Source organism: Molothrus ater, chromosome 11 (assembly GCF_012460135.2).
Source record: "Molothrus ater isolate BHLD 08-10-18 breed brown headed cowbird chromosome 11, BPBGC_Mater_1.1, whole genome shotgun sequence".
NCBI classification, from domain to species: domain Eukaryota; kingdom Metazoa; phylum Chordata; class Aves; order Passeriformes; family Icteridae; genus Molothrus; species Molothrus ater.
In genome coordinates this window covers 4318043-4345031 of record NC_050488.2, presented here as the reverse complement: position 1 = coordinate 4345031, position 26989 = coordinate 4318043, and the positions used below count along the sequence as shown (strand labels likewise).

Sequence of the window (26989 nt, the reverse complement as noted above, 5' to 3'; positions counted from 1 at the left end):
AGTCAAAGGTGCTTGGAGAGGTGTGGGGAGGGGATATGGGGGGGCTCTGGAGAGTTCAGCTGGGAGAATGGGCAGAATCCAAGGGGGAGTGAGCATCAGTCAGTGTTCAGGCATTGGCATCTGAAATGAGTGAGCACCAGGGTGGCCTGGGGAGGCTGCTGGCTGAGAGAGCTGAGAGAGGGAAGGGCACAGGAGCACCTAGAATGTGGGGAACCTGCCAGGCAGAGCCCTGGCATTACCTGAGGTGGGTCTGAAACAGCCCTGGCAGCCAGTGATCAAGCATGACTTAGTCCCTTTCCTTCAACACTGGGCTAAAAACCATGCACAGCACGGTCAGAGCTGCAGTGTTCTTAGCACAAGGATGCAGAGTGTTAGGGAACTGGGATCACACAGTGAGATGCCCCCATTTCTGCTGTGGGAGGGTGTGTGAAAGGTGTCTGCTTGTCAGGAGCCCTCCTAAAGGGAGCTTTCCTGCTAGTGGGGCTGAGAAGAGGTCTTGGGAAGTGATTTTATGAGGTTCTTGTTAATTTGGATCTTGATTCAGATACCAGAAGTGTTTTCCATATTTTCCAGGCATCCATCTGTCACAGTGATGAGCCCTGCACAGTACTTGTCAGCAAATAAATGAAATATTCTGGTGAGATTCACTGCATTTAATGCTGAGAGATGAGATCTGGCTTGCGAGATACTTGTACCTCATGCTGCTTATCTTACTTTGTACAGGTTTTTGTCCCAGTATTTTAGTAGATAGTGTTTTGTTTGTGTAAAATAATGCTGAAGAGCATAAGTAACTGGGCAGAGTCCCAGGGGTCAGATTGTGGGGAGCAGTTTGTGTGGGGATAAAGACCATGGCTGAGCATCTTCCAGGCACTGCAGAGGTTGAGCCAAAGGGCCTAGGGGCTGATAGGGATGGTGGGATTGGTAACCAGCAGCTAACTGGGGATGCTGGGAAGCTTCTGGCACCACTGGCTCCCACCAAGCCTCTCAGACCTCCAAGTCACTGAACAGAGGATTCATGTTTAACTGTGATGCTGAAACTTCTGGCTTCATCATTAAAAAAACCCAGCGGCGCTGGGGGAATTGAGCATTTAATTAACTTGCCAAGTGGTAACGTTGACCAGAATTATGCAGGAAGACTTCTATTTTAGTTAATTACAGTTTTGTTGTCTCCCATTAGTAAATTGAAACAATTGCAGGGTAAGACCCGGTGGAGGTTGGCCAGCAGGGCTGTGGCCACCTGCCAGCCAGCTCTGGAGCTCTGGGGAGGCCAGGCACACCCCCATCCCTGCAGCCCTCACTGCTGACCCCCCTACCCCGGGGGGAGCAGGGCAGCCATGGGCACAGCACTTGCTGCCCCTTCAGCAGAGCTGGCAGGAATTGTGGCCAAACCCCTGATGCCATTCACACCGTGCACAGGTGAAACCTGGCATGGTCATTCCCACTTAGGTGCAATGTCTTAAACAAAGCTGCCTTCCCTCAGTCCCTCATGTCCTGCCCCCAGGACTCTGTCCTGCCTCTTGGGACCCCAGCAGCATTGATTGTCTCTCCAGAAACCCACTTTTCTTGTGACTCTTCTGGAAATCCCAGTTTTTTTAGAGACAAAGAAAGCAGGGAGCCCGAGGAATCAGGGCAGTGACCCTCAAAGGCTGTAAGCTGATAACCAGCTGGGCTGGGCAGCCCCCAGTGGCCTCCCCCCCTGCCTCTGGCTGGCTGTGTTCCAGTGTGCCCTGCCGTGCCAGCGCCTCTTCATTTCAGATGGCATCTCAGGCACGCTTTGGTTTCATCCCTCTTCTTAATTATTGATGCTTTCCTCTGCCTGGAGCCCACTCTGCATCCCAGCAGTGTTGCCCATCTTCCCTGTGTGCCACAGCCTTCACCAGCCCCAGCTCCCCATAACTGTGCTCCCCTTGGTTACACCCTCCATGGCCACCACCACAGTTCTAAGGCAGCAAGCCTCAGTGCCAAGCAAAGCCCAATCTCCATCCTGATCAGGGCCAAGGTTTCCAGCATCTTTAAGTGTGGAGACTCAGATGGAAGCTGCCGTGCCTTTGCCATAAGCTCCTTACCCATTTTCCACCCCAGCGAGGGGCACCCTGGCTTCCTGGGCATCCACGGGTTTGGACATGTAAAGCACTAAATACAGCCTAATTATTATTATCTTCGTGGGATCTGGTTAATCTCAATGGGGATTTACAAGCTGTTAGCAAAGCAGCCGCTCCTCCAATGTTTGCATTTTTCTCAGGGGCAGCTTAATCCCCTTGGCCGTGTTCTCTGGGAAATGCTTGAGGCCAGGTTATATGGAGGAGGAAGCTGCTTCAGAGCCAGTCCCTGAGAGAGGGAGCAGAGGTGCTGTGGGATAACCAAACACCGAGCTGATAACGCTGCGGGAGAGGGACAGAGGGACGGATCATTTGTCACCAGCACAAGGCTGGGAGGGGCCTCAGCTTCAGCATCCTCACATCCTAAATCCCCCTGGGATTTAGCCCTCAGACACATGACAGGTGTCAGTGCTGGGGTTGATGGGGCTGCAGAGGTCTCTTAAAGATGGAACCAAGAGCTCAGAACGGTTTACCAGAGGCATTCCCACTGGCTTGGGCAGCTTTGCTTGCCTCCACCTTCCCACAGCTGCCATGGGCAGGATTTCTCTCCCTCATGTGCATGTGGGAGCTGGGCAGCTCACAGCTGCTGCTGCTGGAGCTTTCACTGCAGCCACTGTGAGCTGTGATGGCAAATGCTGCGCTGGCTGCTGCAGCACGGTCTGTGCTCACACACAGCTCCACGTGGCACTGGCTGTGACAGGGATGGGGCTCTCCCACAGCTCAGGAAAATTCAGTTGTCCCTTCACTGCTTTTCTGCCATAACCTCACAGTGATTTTCCACAGGGGTTCAGATTGAAGCACAGAGTGCAGGACTGTCAGCAGGGTCTCTTCAGCATGTAAGATCCCAGAGGTGCTGAAGGAAAAGCCAGTAAAAGAAAATGCAAACTCAGCATGTGCCAGTCTCTCAATCTGAGTGTCTCTGGGGCTTGGCAGGCACCTCTCACAGCTGGCAAAGCCCAAGGACCTTCTCTGCTTGCCTTTCCTTGGTTCCTGCCTTCCCACTGTACCCTGGCCTTCCTGTCTGCTTTGAAAGACAAGGGGCATTTCAGAGTGGAGCTCCACAATCTTTTTGGCAGAGCTATTTTTAATAGAGATTGTTCCTTTATCCACTTCCCGGTGCCGTCCCATGAAGAGTCGAGCTGTCACATCTACGAGAGCAGGATGGCAGGGTGAGCTGCTCAAACTGGGGCAGCTGCCAAGAGGAATGGCTGCAGAGCCACAGCTGGGAGGAACCTCAGGGAGGAACCTCAGACCAACCTGCAGAGACATCAGATCATAGAATCATAGAACGATTTGCGTTGGAAGGGACCTTCATCTCATTCCCTAACCCTAACCCCTCTGCCATGGGCAGGGTCACCTTCCACTAGACCGGGTTGCTCAAAGCCCCATCCAGCCTGATCATGAACACTTCCAGGGATGGACATCCCCATAGAATAGATTAGTACTTGGCTTGTCTGGTTGTGGAGGAGCCCTAAGCCTCGTGCTGATGAGATCACACCAGCAGTGACACCTGCCTCTCCATGGGCTCCTTGAATGGGACCTGATTGGCACTCAGCATCTGCAACACTGGTGGCCAGTGTTGGCCTTCCATGGTCTTTCTGGCTTGAATTTTTCTCTGGAAGGGCAAAAGCAGTTGTGCCCATCACATATGAAGAGCTCCCCAGTCACCAAAGTCTGGCAGGCTGGGACATCATGAGGGTATCCAATGCCCCATTCAGGGAGGGTGTAAAGGATCTGAGTGAGGCAGGCTGGGTAGTTCAAGGCAAGCTGATCTCCTCAAGCTCCTTCAGGACCATGCTGGGAGCTGGTGTGGTGGTGTGGCAGACAGGTATGGGCAGGAACTGAGCTGAGCTTTGCCCTGGCACATCCAACCCATCCCCTGTGCATTGTCCCCTGCCCTCACTGCCTGCATCAGGGAGGGAGCTCTGGCAAAGAAAAATGGGATTCCTGAATGAAAAATGAAAGGTCGTGTATTTCCATGAGGCATGGTTTCAATTTGTGTCACACAATCACATTTCCTTCTGCGGTCTGGAATAATTACAAAGCAGAGTGGGGCAAGCAGATCTGATTCAGAGGCACGGGAATGAGTTCTGAAATAAAAGAAGACAAATGCAATCATTAAGATACAATAGGCTGCACTTGCCCCTTAATTAGACTTTCTCTTTGATTAAGCAGTAATTAAATATTACCGTGCTGAAAGGGATTTTTTTTAATGGCCCTCCAAAGCCCTAATGTATTCTTAAGATGTTTGTGTGAAGAGCAGGGGCTGCTGCAGGGTGCTGGGTGTGGGAGGATGTTTTACACCTGCCCCTTTCCTACAGGAGCAGCCCTCCTGCCCCTCTGCTCCCTGGAGAGCATGGGGCTGGATGCTGCTCCTGGGCAGGATTGCTGCGGAGGTGAAGGAAGATGTGTCTGTGGGAAAGCCCTGCTGCTCCTGGCCACCACCAGCTGCAAGGCATCTCCAACATCTCCTCATAACCTGGAGACTCCTGGGATGCAGATGACAAGGCTGTCACAGTTCTGCTGTCCCATAGGTATGGGATTTACAGTCATAGATTAGAATCACGGAATTGTTCAGGTTGGAAAAGACTCTTGAGATCATGGAGTCCAACTGTTATCCCAGCACTGCCAAGGCCACCACTAAACTCTGTCCCTAAGCACCACATCTACACATCTTTTAAATCCCTTCAGGGATGGTGACTCCACTGCTTCCCTGGGCAGCCTGTTCCAGTGCTTGATAACCCTTTCAGTGAAGAAATTTTTCCTAATACTCAATCTAAACATCCCCTAGTGCAACCTGAGGCTATTTCCTCAATGTCATTTTGATGAACCCAATCTTCTCCAGGCAGACCATGGCCTCTGGGATCCCAGGGCACACAGCCCTGGCCCCAGGCTGGTCCAGATGAAGACCAAGAACCACCTCTCAGACAGCATGACAGCTCCTCAGGGCCAGCCACCTATTGAGGTTGACCACCCTGAGCTTTGGGAGCCATGGAGCAGCAAAGGAGAAGTCTGGGGAAAGAACCTGGAGCATATCGTGCTGTTAGCAGCAAAACTGAAGAGATTTAAAATGCTGAAACATCTAAAGTGAAAGGAATGTCAGGCCCCTATTCCTGGACGTTCCTGGGTGGGTAAAAATAACCCTTGGGCAACCTGGGGGAGGAAAGTGCTTCTGATCTCTTAATGCAGAGCCCCTGCCTTAGCCCTGTGGGCTCTCTGCCACTCACAGCCCCGCTTGCCTCTGCTTTTTCCAGGCCATAAAACAACAGCTCTTGCTGAGAATTTCACTAGACAAGATTGTCTTGTTCTTTTCCTGCACAGCATGTACTTTGGGTAATATCTTTGGGAAATTCTGGCATACTTGTGTAGCCAGTATTTTTGTTAACCTAGAAAAAAGAGCCATAAGTGATATTATTATGCTATTAAACCTTTATTGTATGAAAGAAAACAAATCAGAGCGAGAGAGGAGCTGTATGGAGCTGAGAAGTGTTAAGCTATGGTAGTAATATGCCTTTGATTGTTTAATTTCACTTAAAACTGAAATACCACAAGGCTGAAGAATGAAAGAGCTGGTGATGCTGAGGGATTGTGGGGGAGAGTGTGCAATCCCTGCGCTGCAGCCATGGTACCTCTGGCTGGACCTCTCTGGTTTCTGGACAAGGGTAGGGATGGGTTGAAGCTGGATGTGGATGGTTTGCAGGGTATGGCTATGATGCTGCATGCCCCTCCACAGCCGGTTATTTGGTTTGGGTGGGCCGAATCCTCTGCACCATTGCCAGGTGTCCCACCAGCAGAGCTCCTCCGTGAGATCCCTGCTGGGGTGAAGCTCCCAGAATTTCAACAGAACTTTTCCTTCCGTTCTTTTGCAGAAGAACGAATGGCTGTGCTTGAACTGCCAAACTCAGCGGCTGCTCGAAGGGAGCCTCGGCGACCCTGCCCCAATGCCACTGCCTACCCCAAAGCCGCCATCCAGCGGCTCCCCGCGGCACCAGCCGCCCGCCGCCGGCCAGCAGAGAGCGCCCACGCCGGCACCCGTGCCCGCCGAGCCAGCGCCCCCCGAGCAGCAGCCCTCGCCCGCCAGGAGCCTCCGGGCGGCTGAGCAGAGCAGGACCCCGAGCCCTGCCCCAGCGGAGAAGAAGCCCCCACCGCCAGCAGAAAAGAAGCCCCCGGTGCCGGCAGAGGAAAAGCCCCTGCCCAAAGCTGCCCCGGAGCCTTCTAGAGCTCCTGAGAGCGTCGCTCCAAAGGGGAAGAGCATGACCCCCAAACAAGAGGTGGAGAGAAAGGAGAGCCAGGCACTCCCCGAGGCGCCGCGGGCAAAGGAGCAGGAGGTGAGCACTCAGGGAGCATCCAGCTCCGAGCATCCCTGGGCACCACACCCTGGCCCAGGCTGGCGTGCTACTGAGCTGTGCCTCTGTCAGTAGTTGTGCCCACAAATGGGGAAGGACCTTCACAGGCTCCATGGCAGCATGCTGATATTTGCCTTCTTTTTATTAGGATTACATCAATTCAGGCAAAATGCGATAGTTCAGGTCATGTCTGGCCTCTGCATTTCTTTTAAATAATATAACGGTAGTTGGGATTTGTTGTCAAATGGAAAACTCATTTTCCAGCATTCCATGTTGCAGCAGTGGGTGTTTTTCATGCTCTTTATCCCACCTTTTCTAAAATTCATAACAATTTGGGGAAACATTTGGCTACCTTGGGATGGTGTTTCTCCACAAGCAACCATCCCAGCAGCAGCCAGCAGAGCCCCCCATGGGGAGGGGACATGGCAGAAGGTCCCCACCAGCTGGGAGGGAATGGCTGCCCCCCTCACTGCTGTGCAGCCCCCAGGGAAGAGGCTCCTTGGGTCCCCAAAATCAAGTGGTCTGTGGTGCCTCTGGCAGGGTGGCGGGTCCTGCCAGTAGCACCAAGGGTGGGTGTGATGGCACAGTCCCCATGGCTCAGTCCCTCACACTGCCTAATTGTCAAACCAATTAAAGGGGGCTGTTTATTTCTGCTGGCATCTACCAAGGATCCTGGGGCCAGCCCTGCTTCTGAAGGGTGCCTTGGGGGCTGGGGGCCCAGTTTTTCAAACATATTTATTAGTCCCCCAATGTATTTATGCCCAGGGCCACTTGCTGTACCATCCCCTGCTTGCAGCACACCTTCTATTAGCACAGACAAGTTACTGATGTGCCAGTGAATTGGGGGACACAGGGTGGTCCCCATCCTTTGCTCTGGGCTCGCTCCCAGTGGTGCCCAGACTTTTTGTGTGCTCCTTGGGAGATGGTTTGGGGGAAGTAGGAGCAGCAGCTCTGCAGCTGCCTGGATCTGACGCTGTGTTCTCCCTTGCCTGCAGGACGGCAGCAAGCCTTACCCCCCAGACCTGTCCCGCAGCCCCCAGAGCCTCAGTGACACCGGCTACTCCTCCGACGGCATCTCCAGCTCACAGAGCGAGATCACCGGCCTGGTGCAGCAGGAAGAGGAGAAGCTGAGCAGCACAGGGCTGGCTGGGCAGAGCCCCCCCAGCCCCTCTGAGCTCACCAAGCTGGAGAGCAGCATGCGGCCTCTCCTGGAAGGCCGGGGTGCACCCACACAGTCCCCTGAGCGCAGCAAGAGCCGCACAGAGCCGCAGGAGGACCAGCGGCAACAGCAGCGGCCACGGTACCTCTCCATCACCCCTGAAGCCTTTGACTCGGACGAGGAGCTGGAGGACATCCTGGAGGAGGATGAGGAGTGGGAGAACCAGCGGGAGCGGCGGGAGAGTGCAGAGTCCTCAGATGAGTTTGGCAGCAAGCTGCGGCATGACTATGTGGAGGACAGCAGTGAGGGGGGCTTCTCCCCAGTGCCCCCCCGGACCAAGGGCCAGGAGGCAGAGGTGACAGATGAGGAGTTCATGCGGAGACAGATCCTGGAGATGAGTGCTGAGGAGGACAACCTCGAGGAGGACGAGGAAGGCTATGGGCGCACCAAGTACAACATCCCCAAAGCTGGGCAGAAGAGCGAGGCAGAGAAGGGCAAAGAGCCAGCGTCAGCCAAGCGGCGCCTGCCACATGGTGCCAGCAGCATGTACACAGGAGAGGAGAGCAAAGACGTGGAGGCAGTGGAGGGTGATGACTTGAGCACGGCCCAGGGCGGGCTGCGGCGATTCAAGACCATCGAGCTGAACAGCACAACTGGCTATGGCCGGGAGATGGAGATTGGCCAGGAGCCAGATACCAGTGTGGACCGGGAGCCCGAGCTGGAGATGGAGAGCCTGACAGGCTCCCCTGAGGAGCGCTCACGGGGCGAGTACTCCTCCACCCTGCCAGCCACAACGCCCAGCTACACCTCGGGCACCTCACCCACCTCCATCTCCTCTCTGGAGGAGGATAGCGACAGCAGCCCCAGCCGCCGGCAGCGCCTGGAGGAGGTGAAGCAGCAGAGGAAGGCTCGGCATCGCTCACATGGCCCCTTGCTGCCCACCATTGAGGATTCATCTGAGGAGGAGGAGATGCGGGAGGAAGAGGAGCTCCTGCGGGAGCAGGAGAAGATGCGGGAGGTGGAGCAGCAGCGCATCCGGAGCACAGCGCGCAAGACCAAGCGTGACAAGGAGGAGCTGAGGGCCCAGCGGAGGAGGGAGCGCTCCAAAACCCCCCCCAGCAATCTCTCCCCCATTGAGGATGCCTCCCCCACAGAGGAGCTGCGACAGGCGGCAGAGATGGAGGAGCTGCACCGCTCCTCCTGCTCCGAGTACTCGCCTTCCATTGACTCAGAAGCAGAGAGCTTTGATGCTGTGACCTCCAAGCTGTACAAGTCTGGCAGCGAATACAACCTGCCCACTTTCATGTCACTGTACTCCCCGACAGAGAAGGTGGAGAGTGCTGCCAGCCAGCCCATCAGCAAGCCCCTGAAAAGCGCCGAGGAAGCCTATGAGGAGATGATGCGGAAGGCAGAGATGATGCAGAAGCAGCAGGTCCAGCAGGCCCAGCCTGCCTCTTCCTACAGCAGCACCTTCCAGCAGGTTGGCTACCGCAGTACTGAGAGCCAGAACGGCTTTGACTACCAATATGGCGAGGAATACCAGTACGACGGCGGCCTCACGCGCCCCTCCCAGCCCGACTATTCCAGTGCCCTGCCAAAGGCAGGAGCAGGTGTACGAGGAGATCCTGCAGACCTCGAAGAGCATCTCCAGGATGCACCAGTCCTCTTCCTTTGACCTGGCCCTCAAGCAGGGTGAGAAGGTGAAGGGGCAGGAGGAGACATACCAGGAGAAGCGTTTCCTCAATGCAGAGAGCGCCTACGCTGACCTGCTGAAGCAGAACGGCGGCCCACTGACCCCTGGCACAAGCCCCACACAGCTCTCTGCTCCTGTCTCCTTCGCCAGCTCCGACAGCAGCACTGGCAAGACTATTCCTGATGTCCGGGTCACTCAGCATTTTGCAAAAGAGGGACAAGACCTAGGCAAGCTCCAGAGTGCCCCGGCAGCACCCAGCCCAGTATCCAAGGTTACTACCACTCCTTATGCTTACAGCAAAGGCACCAGCACAGTGACAACAGCAGCAGGCAGCCCTGGGAGCGCGCTGCAGAGCTACAGCTCACCAAGTCCAGAGGCCCCATCCATAGCTGGGAGAAGCTACACTCCATCAAAGAGCACTGTCAGCTATGGCTCACAGACCGAGGATACCACCAGAACCAGGACGGTGGAGATTAGCGTGCAGACAGCCAGGGAGAAGATCCCAGCCGTGAGTGACAGCAAGCCCACACTGCCCAAGACATACACCTTCTTCAAGAGCTCCAGCCCTCCGCTCTCACCCACCTCACCCACACAGAGTCCCACCCGCACCACAAAGGCCACGGCAGAGTTTTCCACACAGACACAGAGCCCAGTGCTCTCCTATGATGGTCCTTCTGCTGCTGCTGCTGGCCCGGACACCTCTTCCCCCATGGTGGCGCAGGGGACGCAGACGCCGCACCGGGCGGGCTCGCCACGCCTGACTCGGCAGGCGTCCTCACAGGACTCCCCCTTCATGGTGATCACACTGGCGGCTGATGCAGCCAGCCAAACCAAGCCAGTCAGCTCTGGCGCCTTGACATCTCCCACTTCGTCCCCCACCAGGCCAAGCCGGCAGCTGCTGGCACATGGTTACACCCAGACACCAGAGCCAGAGCAGCCGACAGGTGCCTACATCAGGGCACAGCCAGTGAAGGACCACGCCCAGAAAGCACCTGCCGTGACTTCAGCCGCTGATGGCATCACAGGACTGTACAGCTGGGGAGCACTCCCTGCAGAAAACATCTCCCTCTGCCGTATCTCCTCCATCCCCGGTACGTCCCGGGTGGAGCCAGGGCCCAAGGTGCCAAGCAGCAATGCTGTGGACTTACGGACTGCATTGAAGTCTGCCCCCATCATCATAACAGACCAAGGCATGGATCTCACATCCTTGGCCACTGAGGCCAGGAAGTACTGCCTGACCCTGGACCACATCCCCAACCGGCAGTCCACAGCCATCCAGCCCTTGATCATCAACCTCAATGCCCAGGAGCAGCCCCACGCCATCATCGCAGCAGCCAGCACTGCCAGCCTGGCCATCGCCTCTCCCATGATTCTCTCGCAGTCCAAGCAACCCATGGTCTATGGAGACCCTTTCCAGAGCCGTGTGGATTTCGGGCAGGGGACCGGGAGCCCAGTGTGCTTGGCGCAGGTGAAGCAGGTGGAGCAGGGTGTCCAGACAGCCACTGTCAGAGCCAGCGGGGTGGCCAGTGGCAAGCCCGAGCCTCCTGCTGCCCCCCAGACCAAATTTGCAAGGTACGGCATGCCAGGCCAGATGGTGAAGAAGGACATGCTCCTCACACAGACCGGTGGGGCACAGAATGCCAGTGGCCTCCCACAGGCCTTCCCACCAGAGCCAGGATCAGAGGTGTACCGGGCAGTGCCAGTAGAGCTGAAGAGCCAGAGCCCTCTCCTTGCCCTGGGTGGCAAGAAATCCCAGGTGATGATGGTGCAGATGGAGGAGGCAGCGGCTGGCCCAGTGACCAAAGTGCTTAAGGAGGAGGGGCCAGCCAATGTCCTGGACCTCACGGGCGTGAAGCCAGAGAGCCAGGTGGCCTGCTGTGACATGGTCTACAAGTTCCCCTTTGGTGGCAGCTGCACGGGTGCTTTCAATCCCACCTCCAAGATGCCAGAGAAGAAAACCGGGGAGGCGGCAGTGATGCCTGGTCGGAAAGCTGGTGGACCAATGTATGGCAGCAGAGAGCCAGAGCTGCAGGAGACCTTCCCTTACCGGGAGCAGCCGGCCCCGGCACCTGCGCTCTACGAGGAGCAGAAGTTTTACCCAGCCAGCGCCTTTGGACGACTCTACTCCTCCATGTCAGACACAAACCTCTCTGAAATCGGAATGAGCTACTACCACACAAAGGGGGATCAGCCCTTCCCTGCCCCAGCAGGTGATGCCGCTGTGGACCTCAGCACCATGAAGCACTCCTACAGTGTGGGCTTTGCCGAGGGGGGTTACCTGGGCCAGGGGCCACAGTACGGCTCTTTTTCTGACCTCCGCCAACCAGGAGAGCTGCTGAGCCACCCCTTCCCCATGCGGAGGTACAGCTCGGCCTCCAACCTCTACTCTGACTACCGTTTCTCACACCGGGGGGACCTGGCCAGCTTCCAGGAGTCCAGCCTGGCCCACTACAGTGCCACCACGGCACGTGAGATCAGCCGCATGTGTGCTGCCCTCAACTCCATGGACCAGTACGGGGGCCGGCATGCCAACGGCCCTGATGTGCTGCCTTATGGCCCCAGCACCGGGCAGGGGGCCACAGGGGGGCTGCCAGCTCAGCAGCAGGGCCCTGTACCCCCCAAACCCGGTGGGATGTACAACCCCACCTTCCCTGAGGGACGGCAGGGCTTCAGCAACCTGGCCCAGTACAACGTTCCTGGTGTCCGCCTGGGCGCCATCCGGCAAATGCTTCCTTCCACCGCAACCGTGCGGGCCGCTGACGGCATGATCTACTCCACCATCAACACCCCCATCGCCTCCACCCTGCCCATCACCACCCAGCCGGCCTCGGTGCTGCGGCCCATGCTGCGTGGGCTATACAGACCCTATGGCCCAGGTGGTGTGGCTGCAGTCCCACTGGCCAGCTTGGCCAGGCTGCCAGTTGTCACCCCCCGTGTCCCACTTGCAGCACAGGGCCTCTACCGCTTCCCGGCCCCAGGTCGGCCGGCCCCAGCAGCCTCGATGATGGAGACACCCGTCTACCTGGGGAAGCCTGTCGCCAGCACAGCCCCGGCAGCGGTGGGAGCTGCTCCTGCTGCCAAAGCACCCGCTGCTCCCGCCGCACCTGCCAGTGGCTTGCAGAGAGCAGAGCCGCCACCAGCCGCCCCCCGTGCAGAGGCGCCAGCAGCACCAGCAGCCCCCAAGGAGAGCGGGCCAGTGGCCACAGCGCCCAAGCCACCACTGGATGGAGCTCAGCGGGAGGAGAGGGAGCGGGAAGAGGAGCGTCAGCGCAAGCAGCAGGAGCACGTGCTGCAGCTGGAGCGGGAGCGCGTGGAGCTGGAGAAGCTGCGGCAGCTGCGGCTGCAGGAGGAGCTGGAGCGGGAGCGCGCCGAGCTGCAGCGGCACCGGGAGAAGGAGCAGCTGCTGGTGCAGCGGGAGCTGCAGGAGCTGCAGTGCATCAAGCAGCAGGTGCTGCAGCAGCAGCAGGAGGAGCGGCACGCGCAGCTGGCGCTGCAACGGGAGCAGCTCGCCCAGCAGCGCCTCCAGCTCGAGCACATCCACCAGCTCCAGCACCAGCTGCAGCAGCAGCTGGAGGAGCAGAAGCGGCAGAAGACCATCTTCCCCACTCCCGGGGAGCCCACTGCCCGCCCACCCGAGGGGCCCGCTGAGGCACCGCGGGTGCTGCCGCACAATGGGCAGGCGTGGCCCCCAGTGGGCCAGACACCCCCAGAGGGGCCTGCCGGTCCCCGCTACCCCATGCCACAGCGGCCACTCAGCAGCTCAGCCTCAGACATGTCACTTCAAGTCGAGGAGTCCTGGGAGCCCGGCCGGGGCATCAAGAAGAGGAACTCGATGCCACGGCTGAGGGATGCCTACGAGAAGGAGACCTTTGCGGCACGGAAGATGGCAGACAGCAGCGTGCAGACAGATGAGGAGGACGGCGAGGAGCGGTTCATGCTGTCGCGGCGGCGGCGGACACGGCGCAGCGCTGACTGCAGTGTGCAGACGGATGAGGAGGACAGCGGGGAGTGGGAGCAGCCCGTGCGCCGCCGGCGCTCCAGGGCCTCACGGCACACTGAGGCCAGCACCGAGGGCAAGACAGACGGGGCAACACGCACAGCCAGCGTGGGTATCCAGACCATCAGTGACTGCTCAGTGCAGACAGAGCCCGACCAGCTCCTCCGCGTCTCCCCCTCCATTCACATCACCACCCATGACCCCCGAGTGGAGATCGTGAAGTACATCTCAGCCCCAGAGAAGACACAGCGGGGTGAGAGCCTGGCCTGCCAGACAGAGCCAGAGCCAGCTCCCCAACCTGGCGTTGTGGTCCCCCAGCTGACAGTGCCCACCACCATCCCACCCTACTCCACCAGCCTCCAAATAGTGAGCACAGGCCCCCTGGACCCCCACACTGTCCGGCAGCAGACCCTGGGCAAGTTTGAGAAGAAGAAGCCAGATCCCCTGGAAATTGGTTACCAATCCCATCTGCCGGCCGAATCCCTCTCCCAGCTGGTGACCCGCCAGCCACCCCGCTCTCCCCAGGTCCTCTACTCACCCGTCTCCCCGTTGTCCCCCCATCGCCTCCTGGAGTCCTCCTTTGCCACCAGCGAGCGGCTGAACAAGGCCCACGTCCCCCCACAGAAGCACTTCACCACCGACTTAGCCCAGCGCCAGCAGACACTGCCGCGCCCCATCAAGACCATGCAGCGCTCCCTGTCCGACCCCAAGCCCATCAGCCCCACCTCTGAGGAGGCCGGCAAGGACAGGTTCTCCCTTTACCAACACCCGCTGCTCCCCAGCTCACAGGTACGTCACCACAGGGAACAACCTTACCCTCAGGGAACAGCCCTGGGAGGCACCTCGGGACATTGTGGTTTCATTAGTCCTTTGGCAATTAATATTTCAAAATGCCGGTCCCCGCGGCAGCTGATGGCAGACAGCAGGCACAGACGTGCATGCCAACACCAGCAGCTGGAGGGAGGCCCTGGAGGTCCATTGGCTGCATGAGCCTATCTGCAGGCAGGAGATGCTGTGGGTTGGCAGCATCAGGGCTGTCCCCTGCTCCAGATGGGTCCCCCTTCTCTCTCGAGGAGCTACCACCATGCACGGCTCCACTTAGGGTTGTGATGGCTCTTGCTCACACCTTTGCCTCCTCACACCAGGGTTGCCTTGGGCAGTCAAGTGCCCAGCCAAGAAGTCCGGGGCAATTCCTGGGGCAGCAGCACCCACCAGCAATCCCCCAAGTCCCTCTGCCAAGTGCCCGCGGACAGAAAGCGTTTTTTGCAGCAGAGGGTATGCACGTGGCCAGCTCAGCGCTTGGCCGGCTGCCACCCCTGGTAATTACTCACAGAAAGCGCCCTGCCTGTTACTTCCATCCTATTTATTGCGCTTTTACATAAACGCTGCTTTCTCAGTGCATGGGGGAACACGTGCACAGCGGGATGCCTCACCCCAGCCCCTAGGGCACGGGAGGACCACTGCAGTGCTTGGGGTGGGACGTGGAGGGGACACCCACCTGCCCCCCTGACCGGATGTCCCTTGGCTTTGCAGGTGGGGGGGCTGCAGTCAAGCTCGCTGGCACGCAAGGTGAAGCGGACGCTGCCCAGCCCACCACCTGAGGAGCCCCACGTCCCCTTGGCGAGCCCAGCTGCCTCCCAGCTCTACCTGAGCAGCCTGGCTCCCAAGGCCACGGCGCCTGTCACTAAGGCCAGCCTACTGAAGGAGCTGGACCGCGACCTGAGGCTGGTGGAGCATGAGGCCACCAAGCTGCGGAAGAAGCAGGCGGAGCTGGACGAGGAGGAGAAGGAGATCGATGCAAAGCTGAAGTACCTGGAGCTGGGCATCACCCAGCGCAAGGAGTCGCTGCTGAAGGATCGGGTTGGTGGGCGGGACCACCCCTACCTGCGCTACCCCGGGGATCGGCGCGACTACCTGTCAGACAGCGAGCTGCACAGCCTGCGCCTCGCTGCCTACGACAGCGCCGGCCTGCGCCCTGCCGGGCAGTACCCCGACTACACCGCCGCCGCCGCTGCCGCTGCCGCCGCCTCCTATGGCGCCTACCCATACCCTGCCCCGCAGGGCCCCACCGCCTTCCCACCACCACGCCTCCAGCACCCCCAGTACCCCACAGCCAGCACCTCACAGGATGGCTTGCCGGCAGCTCCACTGCCTACCTTCACTTCACCTGGTGGCTTCTCAGCCCCCGGCACTGCATACCCAGAGCTGGGCACCCCAGCCCAGCCAGGCTTCCAGCCCCCAAACCCCTACCAAGCCCCGAGCGCCTTCGCTGGGGCAGCCACCATGCCGGCGGCACAGCCCACCCTCTACCAGAGCCCGGCAGACATAGCTGGCGGGCACCAGAAGCCACGGCAGACTTCCCTGGCTGACCTAGAACAGAAGATCCCCACCAACTACGAGGTAATTGGTGCGGCCACCAGCTCCTCTGCCGTGCCTGACGTCACCTTCAGCACTGCGCCGGCGAGCAGTGGCTATGAGCAGTACAAGGCACCTGAGAGCCGGCCGGCTGAGAGAACCAGCACGGCACCGGGCCCCTCAGCCAGCTACTCTTCCGAGTCCCTCTACACCAGTCTGGAGCAAAACATCCCCCGTAACTATGTGATGATCGAGGACATCAGTGAGCTCACCAAGGAGAGTCCAGCAGTGGACGGGCAGAAAGCAGAGCCAGTGGGCACGAGTACCGATAGCCGCCACAGCAGAGAGAAGAGTGATCTAGGGGACACTGAGGGCTCCAGCCGTCCCTGCTGCTACAGCAAAGCTGAGGAGGAGTCTGAGGAGGACATCTATGATCACCATGGCCCCGACCATCGTGGGAAGAACAGCTACTACCGGGGCACAGAAAGCAATGGCAGGGTGTCAGGGAGCTCCACCAGCTCAAGCTACTACTATGGGGACAGTGAGTACCGGCACTCCTCACGGATGGACAAGCACAGCTCTGGCACACCACTACCGAAGCATTCATCCAAGAACCTGGCACCTGCTGTCATCTCCTCCAAGCGCAGCAAGCACAGGAAGCAGGGCATGGAGCAGAAGATCTCCAAGTTCTCCCCCATTGAAGAAGCCAAAGATGTAGAGTCAGACCTGGCCTCCTACTCAACAACCACCTCAATTGGCAGCAGCAATGTGGCCTCCAGGGCCAAGAAGCTGCAGGATGAGATCACCTACGGCCTGAAGAAGAACGTCTATGAGCAGCAAAAGTACTACGGTGTCTCCAGCCGGGATCTGGTGGATGAGGAGGAGCGGGTCTACTCTTCCAGCAGCAGAACTCGCTCCTCTGGCTATGGGGTGGAAAAGTCCTCCAGCCGGGAGATGGGCGGCCGGAGCAAGTCCTATGAGCGGGAGAGCATGGAGCGCTCCCAGAAAGTCAGCTCCAAGCCCTCATCCCTCAGCATGAGCCAGAGCCGTGGGCGGGCACCCATGCGCTCGCAGCACTCGGAGGAGGAGAGCCCTGTCAGCCCCATGGGGAAGTCAATGGGGGGGTCACGCACTGCAGGAGGGCCGGGCCCCCAGTCAGCAGGGGACCCCTGCTCCCAGTTCTGCTCCAGCCACTCGTTGCCTGATGTGCAAAAGCACATCAAAGACGTGCCAAGGAGTCACTCGTACAAGCACGAGGAGGGCTACGGCATGGATGATGCCCATTGCGTTGTCTCGGACAGCGAAGGTAACAGCTCCCCGTGGTGACCACCCCAGAGCATGGCACTTCCCCGGGGCATGCCCGTCCGCTCGTACGCAGAGACACTCTCACCGCCTCAGTTTGCTTGACACGTGCCTTCCTCCCCCTGCCCTGGGTGTTCGGTGTTAGCCGGTCCTGCACGGTGCCCTGCTGTGCCGCGTCCCGTCCCCACCGGCACGTGCTGTCCCCTGCGCGCGTGCCCGCTGCTTGTCCCTCCCACTTCATTGCATGGCTTCCGCCCGCGCAGCCTCGAGCGAGAGATTGACTGTGGTTTGTTTTTGGTTTCTGAAGCCTATCATTTGGGTCAGGAGGAAACAGACTGGTTTGATAAGCCCAGGGAGGCGCGGGCAGAGAGGGTCAGGCACTACGGTGGCCACTCTTCCTCACAGAAGAGACCCCCAGTTAAGCACACCTACCACGATTATGACGAGCCCCCCGATGAAGACCCGTGGCAGCACGACGACTACCCCCAACACCGCGAGCACCGGCACCACAGGGAGTACGATCGCCACGCTGGCTCCTCCCGGCACGCCAGCGACGAGCCCCCACGCCGCTCATCGAAGCAGCACCCACGAGAATCTGGCCGCCATGAGCCCCGTGGCCATGGGCCTTCAGCCGGCCCCAAGAAGGCGCAGCAGCCCGAGTCCCGCGCGCCATACGGCCCCAGCTCCGCTGATTACGCCCCATCATCCCGCCCCGCTGCTCACCACCATGGCACTGAGACCCCCAAGGCACAGAAACCTTCCCAGCCGCATGGGCCGGCCACGCCAGCGCCGAAGCAGGAGCCCCTCACGCACCCACAGCAGCCAGCGGCCAGGCAGCAGCAGGCAGGGCAGCCAGCAGCGCGGCAGCAGCCGGCAGCACGCCAGGCTGCCCAGCCAGCAAGCTCGGCACAGCCTGAGACCAGGGGCAGGACACAGGGACCCCCCTCGTCCCGGCCACCGCAGCAGCAGCCAGGGCCGGCCCAGGCAGCAGGGAAGGCACCGGCCACGCTCCATGCACAGCCGGGCGGACACCCAGCACCGGCAGTAAGTATGGGCTTAGCTGGCCAGGCTGCATCCTGACCCCACAGCTCTGCCTGGAATCGGCACAGCTGGCTGTGGCCAGGGGCTGGCAGGGGAAGTGTTGGGAATGGGAGCCATGGAGTAAAGTGTATCCCACTCACACACCCAATACAGACACCCATAGGTGCTGTGGAAGCTGCCATCCCCTTGAGGGGACCCAGGAGGGGACGTCACTATGTCCTGGATGCCTTGCTGTGTCTTCTGGGGTTGTGGAGCAGTGTTTGGGGGTTTCAGTGTCACCTCCCAGCCTGGGCCACCCCTGGTAGATGCTCTATTGGGAGGGTGAGCCCTGAGAGCTGTTTTCTCCTTTCCAGACAAAAGTGGAGCCGACAGACACGTCCAAACCTGCAGCAAAAGTGCCACAGCAGCCGGGGAGAGCACCGTCAGCACAGCCCCTGGGAGCAGCAGGTCAGTGAGCCCCAGTGGCACTGTGCCATCTGTCCCGCCTCATGCCAGCTGCCTGGCACCCCAAAGCTCAGCTGAGCTCTCCCAGCCGGGCCTTTCTCCTGCTAACAGTGGCTTTGTTTGTCCCCCAGCAGACAGCAAGGCCGGTCCAAGGGCGGCTGGGCCACGTGGTCCCGCAGGCATGGCCACAGGGCAGCCCGGAGGGGAAGGAGAGAGTGTCTTCTCCAAAATCCTGCCAGGGGGGGCAGCGGAACAAGCAGGCAAACTAACTGAAGGTGAGGGCTGCTCCCGGGATGGGGACAGGGCGATGGTGCTCTTCTGCACTCCAAGATGGAGTCAGGCACCTTGGGGATGGCTGGGTGCAGCCAGTGGGATGCAGTGCTCCCACAGTTCGGGGCCCAGGGAGGTGGGGGACCAGGGTCACTACACCATCCTGACACCTGTCCTGGCTTCCCCACAGCGGTGTCAGCTTTCGGCAAGAAGTTCACTTCGTTCTGGTGAGAGAACGGCACAAGGTGAGTGCAGCCAGCAGCGGGCACTGTGCCGTTGGCTCTCCCTGCCCCGGCCGTGCCTGATGCCCTCCTCCTCCCTTCCACTGCAGGAGTTTGGGAAGTGAGTGGAGATTTGAGTCGTTGCAGTGGAAAAACCTATGAAGAAGCCAATGAATTCAGCACGCGGCGCCAGACTCTGAGTATAACGGTGAGTGTACAGGGCACACCCGCACACGAGTCCCATTCGCCGTTCCACCTCTGAGGTTCCAGCAGCACCACTGTCCCCCAAGCACCTGCTGAGCCCTGCTTTGCCATACTCGCAGCCTCCAGGCTGGGAAAGACACAGCCTACACCCATCCCCTTCGTGTTGGGCCACTCATCGCCATCTTCGTCCCCAGGTGCTGGCCCCAAGCCAAGGCGTGGAGGCTTGGCCTTGTTCCACTGTCTCGGCAGCGCTGGTGCAGACCCTGGGTTTCCAGGGAAGCTTTGGGTGGTCCGGGTTCTGCTCCGGGAGCCCGTCCAGCGCGGGGGCGGGCGGAGGCGGCGGCAGCTGCTCCGCCGGCAGTGCCTCTTGGCTCTCTGGGGCCTTTTCTCTCGGGCCAGCGCTGCCGCTCGGCGGGGACCCTTCCGCGGGGAGGGGCTGCTCGGACTAACGCCTCACTCTCTCGCTCTCTCTGTCTCTCTCTCTCTGTTTCTTTCTCTCTCCTTCTCTGTCTCTCGCAAGCTTTTGAAAACAGGGCGATCCCTGGATGCTGGACCAAACGACGGCCGAGCAGGGGCCCGGCGGACGCCCCGGGGCGGGTGCCCCCCACGCCTGGCGAGCAGCTCCGGCGCGGCACTCGGCGAGCCCCGGCAGCTGCCCCGAGGGGATGGGCCTGGCCCGGACCGTCGGGTCAGGCCCCGTAGGTCGGCTGCGGCCCTTTCTCAAGATTATACGCAGAGTTGCTCCCTCTGAACTCCAGCTCTGGCCTCTTCATAGGTTTTTCCCCCCCGCGAGCCGAGGGCTGGGCGCCGTGGGCGCCGCTCCTCCTTCCCGACCCCACCCGCCCCGCCGGGGCCGTCCCCGCGCCCCCTGCACTGCGGCCGCGCCCGGCCCCGCCGGGGAGCCCCGGGGCGCGTCAGCTAGGACCTAACACTGTTTCACTACCGAAATACGAGGCCATAGGACTCTGACAGGCGGCGCGGCCGGCTGGGCGCGTGTCCCGAAGCCATTGGAAGCATTGAAAGGGCCGCGCTCGCCCTCGCCACGCAGCCAGCGCGCCTGCCGCCGGGCACCCCTTTTCTTTCAAGAACAGCCTTAATCATCCCACTTTGATTTCTGTGTATACCTCATCCGCACCGGGGGGGTGGAGGGGGGGCACGGGGCGTCGTCAGGGGGGGTCCTTTTTTCCTCGGTTTCTTTGGGTTCATTTTCTTTTGGTTTCGGGGTTTTATTTTTCTAAAGTTTATACCAAATCCTCTTCCCTCTTTGCTTTGTGCGATGAGTTAGCACACGGGCTGTCGTCTGTAGAAGCAATAGAGTGCAGGAGGCTACAAAAGAGCACAAATCCCGTGGAACAAGATCAGGAGAGCTTTGCCTCCGGCAGTATCCTTCCTTTTACTGTGCAATCCAAGTCCTTCTCAAGCCATTTTGCGGGGACGGCCGGCGCAGCGGCCGGCGGCCAAAGCCCACTCGCCCTGCCAGGAGGGGATTCCCAGGGGGGGAGGCAGCCCGAGGAGGGGGCTCGCCCGCGCCCCGCCGCCTCCCCGCGCTGGCAGCGCCCCGCCGACACCCCCGTGGCGGGGGCAGCCGCCCGCTCACCCGCCTGATGTTCTATGCAACGAAATAACACGACTCCAGAACAAGACCTGTGAATAGCTAATCAGTTCAATGTCGCGCCTAAGGGTTCCATCGCAAAGCGTGCCGCCGAGCGACCCGAGAACTATTCAGTACCGACCACCCGTGCGTATGAATTCGTGGCATGTTCGACCCACGGAGGGCCACTTTGCCAAAGGGCAGCCCTAGCGCCCGTGACCGTCTGTCCCGTCGTAGAGCATGGCTTGCTACTTCTCTGCACGGTTCCACCCGCCTTTCAGTGCTTGCTGTTCTTTGCCTGGACTTTTCTTTTTTTCTTCTCCATCAGTCCATCGCTGTACTGAAAGCTCTTAGCAGATTTATGCACTTGTGATCGAGGACCCGGCTGCCGCGGGAAGCCCACGCTTTGTGGCAGATCCCTCGCCGGGAGCTCTGCCGGTCGGTGCCCAAGGCTGGGGGCAGGCCGGCGGCTGTGGCACGGGGGGAGGAGAGCCCCGCGCTCAGCCGCCGCCTCTCCCCGCCATGACAAGTGCAGAGCCCGGGGGTGCCTCCCGCGGGCCGCCGGCCCCGCCGCTCCTCGCGCTGTAAATACTTGTACAGTGTGTCAACCGCACGCGGGACCGAGACCCCCGCCGGGGCCAATGTCGCCGCCCGAGCACATCCGCCACCTTGCCTTCGTGCCTACCAGGAGCGGGGGCGCGCAGCCCCCCGCCGGGCCGGGCCCCCAGCCCCAGGTGTGGCAATCTGCTGGACAGGGCGGGGGGACGGGGGGTGCAAAGACCGAGGGCCGAGCGCGGCTGGGCGCCGTTTCCAGCGGTAAGTGCGATGCCGGGTGCGCTCCCTCTGAACATTGTGACGGTGTGCGTGTCTGCTGTGCTCTGTGCCACCCGTAGTGACCCCGTACCGTGCCGTACCGTGCCGTACCGTGCCGTACCACCCCCGCCGCTGTGTCGTGACTCCCTCCCAGAAGCTGCCCCCTCACCAGGTGTTTCTGTGGGAACAGAATAAAAAGGACTTGACACAAACCACGGACTGGCCCCGATTCTTGCCTGCCTGCAGTGTGGGGGGCGGGGGATCGGGACCCCTGCCATGGCAGGGGTAGCTGGAATGGATCTGGTTGTCACCAAGCACTGTTGACCTCTGCCACTCACAGCTGGGCCGCTGGGATAGTGGGTCCCTGTGGGCATCAAGGACCCGATCTCACCTGCCTGGCCAGGCTGCTGGCTCTGGTGGGCTCCCAAGGGCCCAATCCCCGTTGGCAGGGCCGCTGCGGGCACCAATGACTCAATCCCACACCCCTGAGCAGGGTGCTCAGTCCCATGGGCCCCCGATGGCCCGATACCCCCCAGCCAGGCTGCTGGACTGGGGATCCCTGTGCCTCTCAAGAGTCCGATCCATCCGGTCCTGCGCATAGAGCCCCTGTTCTGCAGCCACCACCCCTGTTCTGCAAACCATGCCGGGGCGATCCAGAGGCTGCGGTGCCGCGGTCTGTCCCCCGGCTGCCGCCTCAGAGGGTCCCACGGGCGATCCGGTGGCAGGGGACGACCACCGGGACACGTCGGGGGCACGGGGGACCCCCCTGCCTGCGGCTGCAGCGCCGCCCGCGCCCACCGGGGGGCGCCTCAAAGCGGGAGGTGGCCCGAGCGCCGCAGCCAATGGGAGGTGCCGCGGGCCGGCGGCCCCGCCCCATCCCGGAAGTGCCGAGCCTGGCCCCGACCCCCGCCGCGAGGACATGGAGCCGCCGGTGAGGGGATGGGGGGAGTGACGTCAGAGCCCCGGGACTCCCCCGCTGCCCCCCCCCGTCCGTCCCCCGTCCGTCCCGTCCTGCACCGCCCCCCGCGAGCCCGGCGCCCCCCGGCCCCGCTGCTCCGCTGGCTCTCCGGCTCGGCACCACCCCGGTACCCTTCCACCTCCTCCATAGACCCCAATTGCTGCAGGACCCTCCTAGGCTCCCTTGCACCCCAGGACCTGCACTCAGGATCCTGGTAGCCACGGGTACCCCGGCAACTGTCCCAGTACCCTCCTGGTCCCGGCTGTGTACCCCAGGATCTGCTCTCCAGTGCCCTCCTGGTCCCTGGTGCCCCAGTAGTGTCCTGGCTCTGCACCCCCGGTACTGCCCCAGTCCTGCACTACTCTCCTCCCCCCATGTACCCCGGCTCTTCAAGCGCTGCCCCCAGTACCCTCCAAAATTCCCCCCGTCTAGCCCCAGTAAGTGCCCCTGTGCCCCATTACTCCCCGGTCCGGGCCCCCCTCCCCTCCAGCCGCGGCGTGTCCCGCAGGTACAGCCACGTGCAGAGGAGCTGTCGGAGCTGTACCGAGAGCTGAGCCAGCACCCGGGGCTCAGCACCGCCTGCCTCGGCCCCGACCTCACCACCCAGTACGGGGGCAAGTACTGCAGCCTCTACACCGGTACGGGGATGGGGAGGACCAGGGGGGAAAGAGGGATCCGGGGAGTCCTTGCCTGGCTGGTGGGGATGCAGCTGGTGTCCTCACCCTGCTCCCTGCAGAGTGGTCGCAGCGGGACCTGGCGAGGGCTGAGAACATCAAGTTCTGCCGTCAGTACCTCATCTTCCACGATGGAGCCTCCATTGTCTACTCGGGGCCTGCTGGCACCTGCTCTGAGATCAAGGAAGAGTAAGTCCCATCCCACACCCCACACGTGGTCCTCGGGGAAGCGATAAGTGGGGGCTGATGGGCACTCACCCACAGGCTGCTGAGCCGGGAGTCCCCCAGTGGGATGCTGAAGGCCGTCCTGCGCAAGGTCCCTGGCAAGGAGAAGGAGAAAGAGAAGCAGTTCCTGGAGGTGAGGAGGGTTCTGAGGGAAAATGGATATTCACTGGGGTTCAGGGCTGGAACCACACTGTGTCTTGGGACCACCCTGGCATCTCTGCCCCCAGGTCTGGGATCAGAACCGGAAGGTGAAAAGCATTGACCTGACAGCACTGGACAAGCATGGCAGCGTCTATGATGATGGTGAGGGGCTGGGGGATGCCAGGGAGTGTGGGTTTTCAGGGGACTGGGTGGCCAGTGCTGACCTGCCCCTGCAGACCAGTTTGGGTGTCTTGCCTGGTCTCACTCGGAGACCCACCTGCTCTATGTGGCGGAGAAGAAGCGTCCCAAGGCTGAGTCCTTCTTCCAGAGCAAAGCCCCCGAGCTGGGCACCTCTGATGAGGACATTGGGCACCCCAAGAAGGAGGATGCATCCATCAAGGTGGGGTCTCCCCACCCTGGGTCAGCTGGGGGCTGGCTGTGTGGCTGTGGGGCTGACCAGACTGTGCCACAGGGCGAGCAGTTCGTGTACCACGAGGACTGGGGAGAGACACTGAGCACCCGCAGTGTGCCCGTCCTCTGCGTCCTGGACATCGAGGGCAACAGCATCTCGGTGCTGGAGGGCATCCCAGAGCACCTCTCTCCCGGCCAGGTCAGGATGGGGAGCTGCAGGAAACCAGAGAAAGGAGGTTTCAGGAGCCAGAAGCATTTTGTGTTGAGTATCTCCCCTCTCCCCACAGGCTTTCTGGTCACCTGAGGACACTGGCGTGGTGTTTGTGGGCTGGTGGCACGACCCCTTCCGCCTGGGGCTGCGGCACTGCACGAACCGCCGGTGAGTCCCTGCAGGGCACCCCACAGCCCAGCCCTGCTGGTAGGACCCTGCAGGGCACCAACCCCACAGCCTGGCCCCCTGACCCCACTGTGACACCCCTCTGTGCTGGCAGGTCAGCGCTCTTCTATGTGGACCTGACGGGTGGGAGATGCGGTAAGCAGTGCATGCCCTGATCCTGCTGGTGCCCTGGCTCCCCTGCCACCCCTCAACATCCCCTCGTCCCCATGCAGAGCTGCTCTCTGAGGACACCAGGGCCGTGTGGTCACCACGACTCAGCCCCGATGGCTGCCGCATTGTCTACCTGGAGAACAATGTCCTGGGCCCCCACCAGCAGTGCAGCCAACTCCGCATGGTGAGCAGCACCAGGGGGACACTGGCAGGCACCAGGGAGGTGCCAGGGTGCCCATGCTTGGTGGAGCTGGCAGGAGGGCAGCGATGTCCCCTCCTTGGGCTGCAGTGGGGGCAGGCAGGCTGAGACCCTGCAAAACTTGCCCAATGCCATGTCTCCTGCAGTACGACTGGTACACCAAACACACCAGCACGGTGCTGGAGGCTGTGCCACGGCAAGCATGGGGTGAGTACAGCTCTGGGGGTGTTGGGGGATACTCAGGGGGATGCTGAGTACCACCACTCTGATCACAGGTGCCTTCCCGGGAATCTACTGTGGCGCGCTGCCAGGGATGTGCTGGGCGGCCGACAGCCGCAGGATCCTGCTGGACACGGCCCAGCGCAGCCAGCAGGTGAGGGGGTACTGGGGGGACCCAAGGGGGCCCTGGCTGGGTCAGGGCTCCACTGGACTCTGCTCTCATGGCCCTAGGATGTGTTCGTGGTGGACACGGCAACAGGCACCACAACTTCGCTGACAGCTGGTGAGTGACAGGCCAATGGGGCCATGCTGGTGCCAGGGGTGGGGAGAGGGTCACACCTGCAGGTCTGACCCCCTCCTCCCCAGATTCTCCCCAGGGAAGCTGGTCTGTCCTCACCATCGACCGGGACCTCTTGGTGGCCAGGTTTTCCACCCCTAGCTGCCCACCCATGTTGGTAAAGTCATGTCCCCAGTGCCCACCAGCCCCTTGGCATGGGCACTGACCCCTCTCCCCAGTGCCCACCAGCCCCTTGGCATGGGCACTGACCCCTCTCCCTGCACAGAAAGTGGCAGTCCTGCCCGCTGCTGGCCATGAGGCACAGACACAGTGGATCTGCCTGCAGGATGCCCCCCCCGTGCCTGGCATCAGCTGGGGCATCCGCACCCTGCAGCCCCCACCAGAGCAGGAGCATCCCCAGTACGGTGAGTGCCCAAGGTGGGGTCAGGCTGTGCTCCACCATCCTCACTGCTCCCTGACACCCCCTCCCTGCCTCCACAGGGGGCCTAGACTTTGATGCCATCCTGATGCGCCCAAGCGAGGGTCCCGCTGGCCAGAAGCCCCCCTTGGTCGTGATGCCCCATGGTAAGAGCTTGTCCCCACCCCACTGTACCCCAGCCAGGCAGTGTCACCCCCCTTTTGCTTTTGCCATTTGCAGGTGGTCCTCACTCCGTCTTCACGGCCGGGTGGATGCTGTACCCGGCGGCGCTGTGCCGTGTGGGCTTTGCTGTGCTGCTGGGTGAGTGACACCAGGGCCCTGGTGACACAGCACCCATGGAGGGGCGGGGTGGGGGCATGAAGGAGGAAGGGCTCTGACACTGCTCCCCACGCAGTGAATTACCGTGGCTCACTGGGCTTTGGCCAGGACAGCGTGGCCTCCCTGCCAGGCAACGTGGGCACACAGGACGTACACGATGTGCAGGTATGGCCTGGCACATGGTCCTGGGGCACTGTGTGCTCCTGCAGGTGCCCTGAGAAGGGAAAGTGGGGCTGCCTTGCTCAGTGGGTGTTCCCTGTGGTGGCAGCTCTGCGTGGAGCGGGTGCTGCAGGAGGAGATGCTGGATGCTAGCCGGGTGGCACTGGTCGGCGGCTCGCATGGGGGCTTCCTGGCGTGCCACCTCATCGGGCAGTTCCCTGACACCTACCATGCCTGCGTGGTCCGCAACCCCGTGGTGAACATTGCCTCCATGGTGGCCACCACCGACATCCCGGACTGGTGAGTACTGCTACCCCAGCTTCCCAGGCTCCTTGCCATCCCGGTCACATATGTGCCCCCAACTCTCTTGCCTGCAGGTGCCTGACAGAGACAGGGCTGCCCTACAAACCTGATGCCCTGCCAGACCCAGCCCAGTGGACGGAGATGCTTCACAAGTCACCCATACGCTATGTTGACCAGGTATGTCACTGTCCCCATCCCTGTCCCTGTCCCCAGGAGCAGTGCCAGTGCTGAGGCTGTGCTGCTCCTGCAGGTCCGTGCACCCGTGCTGCTGATGCTGGGGGAGGATGACCGGCGTGTGCCCCCCAAGCAGGGTCTGGAGTATTACCGTGCCCTCAAGGCCCGGGGGGTGCCCACACGGTGAGTGGGGTGCTGAGGGCTTGAGCTGTGGGGTGCAGACACAGCACTAATCCCTGTTTCACCTCCAGGCTGCTCTGGTACCCAGGGAACAACCATGCGTTGGCTGGTGTCGAAGCCGAAGCTGATGGCTTCATGAACATGGCGCTGTGGCTGCTCAAGCACCTGCAGTGCTAAGGGTGCTGACCCCTGCTGCTGACCCCCAATAAACGATGTAGTTCAGCACCCCA

General features: G+C 61.0%; 2 protein-coding genes across 2 annotated transcripts in view; both read left to right on the top strand.

Annotated features, from left to right (window-relative positions):
* BSN (bassoon presynaptic cytomatrix protein) overlaps positions 1 to 21747 on the top strand; it is an 89083-nt gene extending 67336 nt beyond the window's left edge. The window contains 10 exon segments of the mRNA XM_036391240.2: positions 5969 to 6427; positions 7441 to 9212; positions 9214 to 14083; positions 14828 to 16955; positions 17259 to 17995; positions 18346 to 18439; positions 18568 to 18711; positions 18897 to 18951; positions 19038 to 19135; positions 19652 to 21747. Of these exon segments, the coding sequence (XP_036247133.2) occupies positions 5969 to 6427; positions 7441 to 9212; positions 9214 to 14083; positions 14828 to 16955; positions 17259 to 17995; positions 18346 to 18439; positions 18568 to 18711; positions 18897 to 18937 (10245 nt within the window). The 3' untranslated portion in view covers positions 18938 to 18951; positions 19038 to 19135; positions 19652 to 21747.
* A 218-nt stretch (positions 21748 to 21965) lies between these two features.
* Positions 21966 to 26985, top strand: LOC118691779 (acylamino-acid-releasing enzyme-like). The gene is made up of 22 exons (XM_036391181.2): positions 21966 to 22466; positions 23002 to 23131; positions 23230 to 23356; positions 23432 to 23525; positions 23620 to 23695; positions 23770 to 23933; positions 24006 to 24143; positions 24232 to 24323; positions 24436 to 24476; positions 24554 to 24675; positions 24837 to 24897; positions 24966 to 25063; positions 25141 to 25192; positions 25276 to 25364; positions 25473 to 25611; positions 25688 to 25771; positions 25845 to 25925; positions 26020 to 26108; positions 26212 to 26402; positions 26480 to 26582; positions 26656 to 26762; positions 26831 to 26985. Exons 1-22 carry the CDS (start codon positions 22176 to 22178, stop codon positions 26934 to 26936), a joined length of 2475 nt encoding a protein of 824 aa, XP_036247074.1. The 5' UTR covers positions 21966 to 22175; the 3' UTR covers positions 26937 to 26985.
* The last annotated feature ends 4 nt before the right edge of the window (positions 26986 to 26989 follow it).

Coding starts and splice junctions, on each gene's coding strand:
- LOC118691779 (XM_036391181.2), top strand. CDS start 22,176: ATGCCGGGGCGATCCAGAGGCTGCGGTGCCGCGGTCTGTCCCCCGGCT. Junction 23,132..23,229: donor GTACTGCAGCCTCTACACCG/GTACGGGGATGG, acceptor TGCTCCCTGCAG/AGTGGTCGCAGCGGGACCTG. Junction 26,763..26,830: donor GCCCGGGGGGTGCCCACACG/GTGAGTGGGGTG, acceptor TTTCACCTCCAG/GCTGCTCTGGTACCCAGGGA.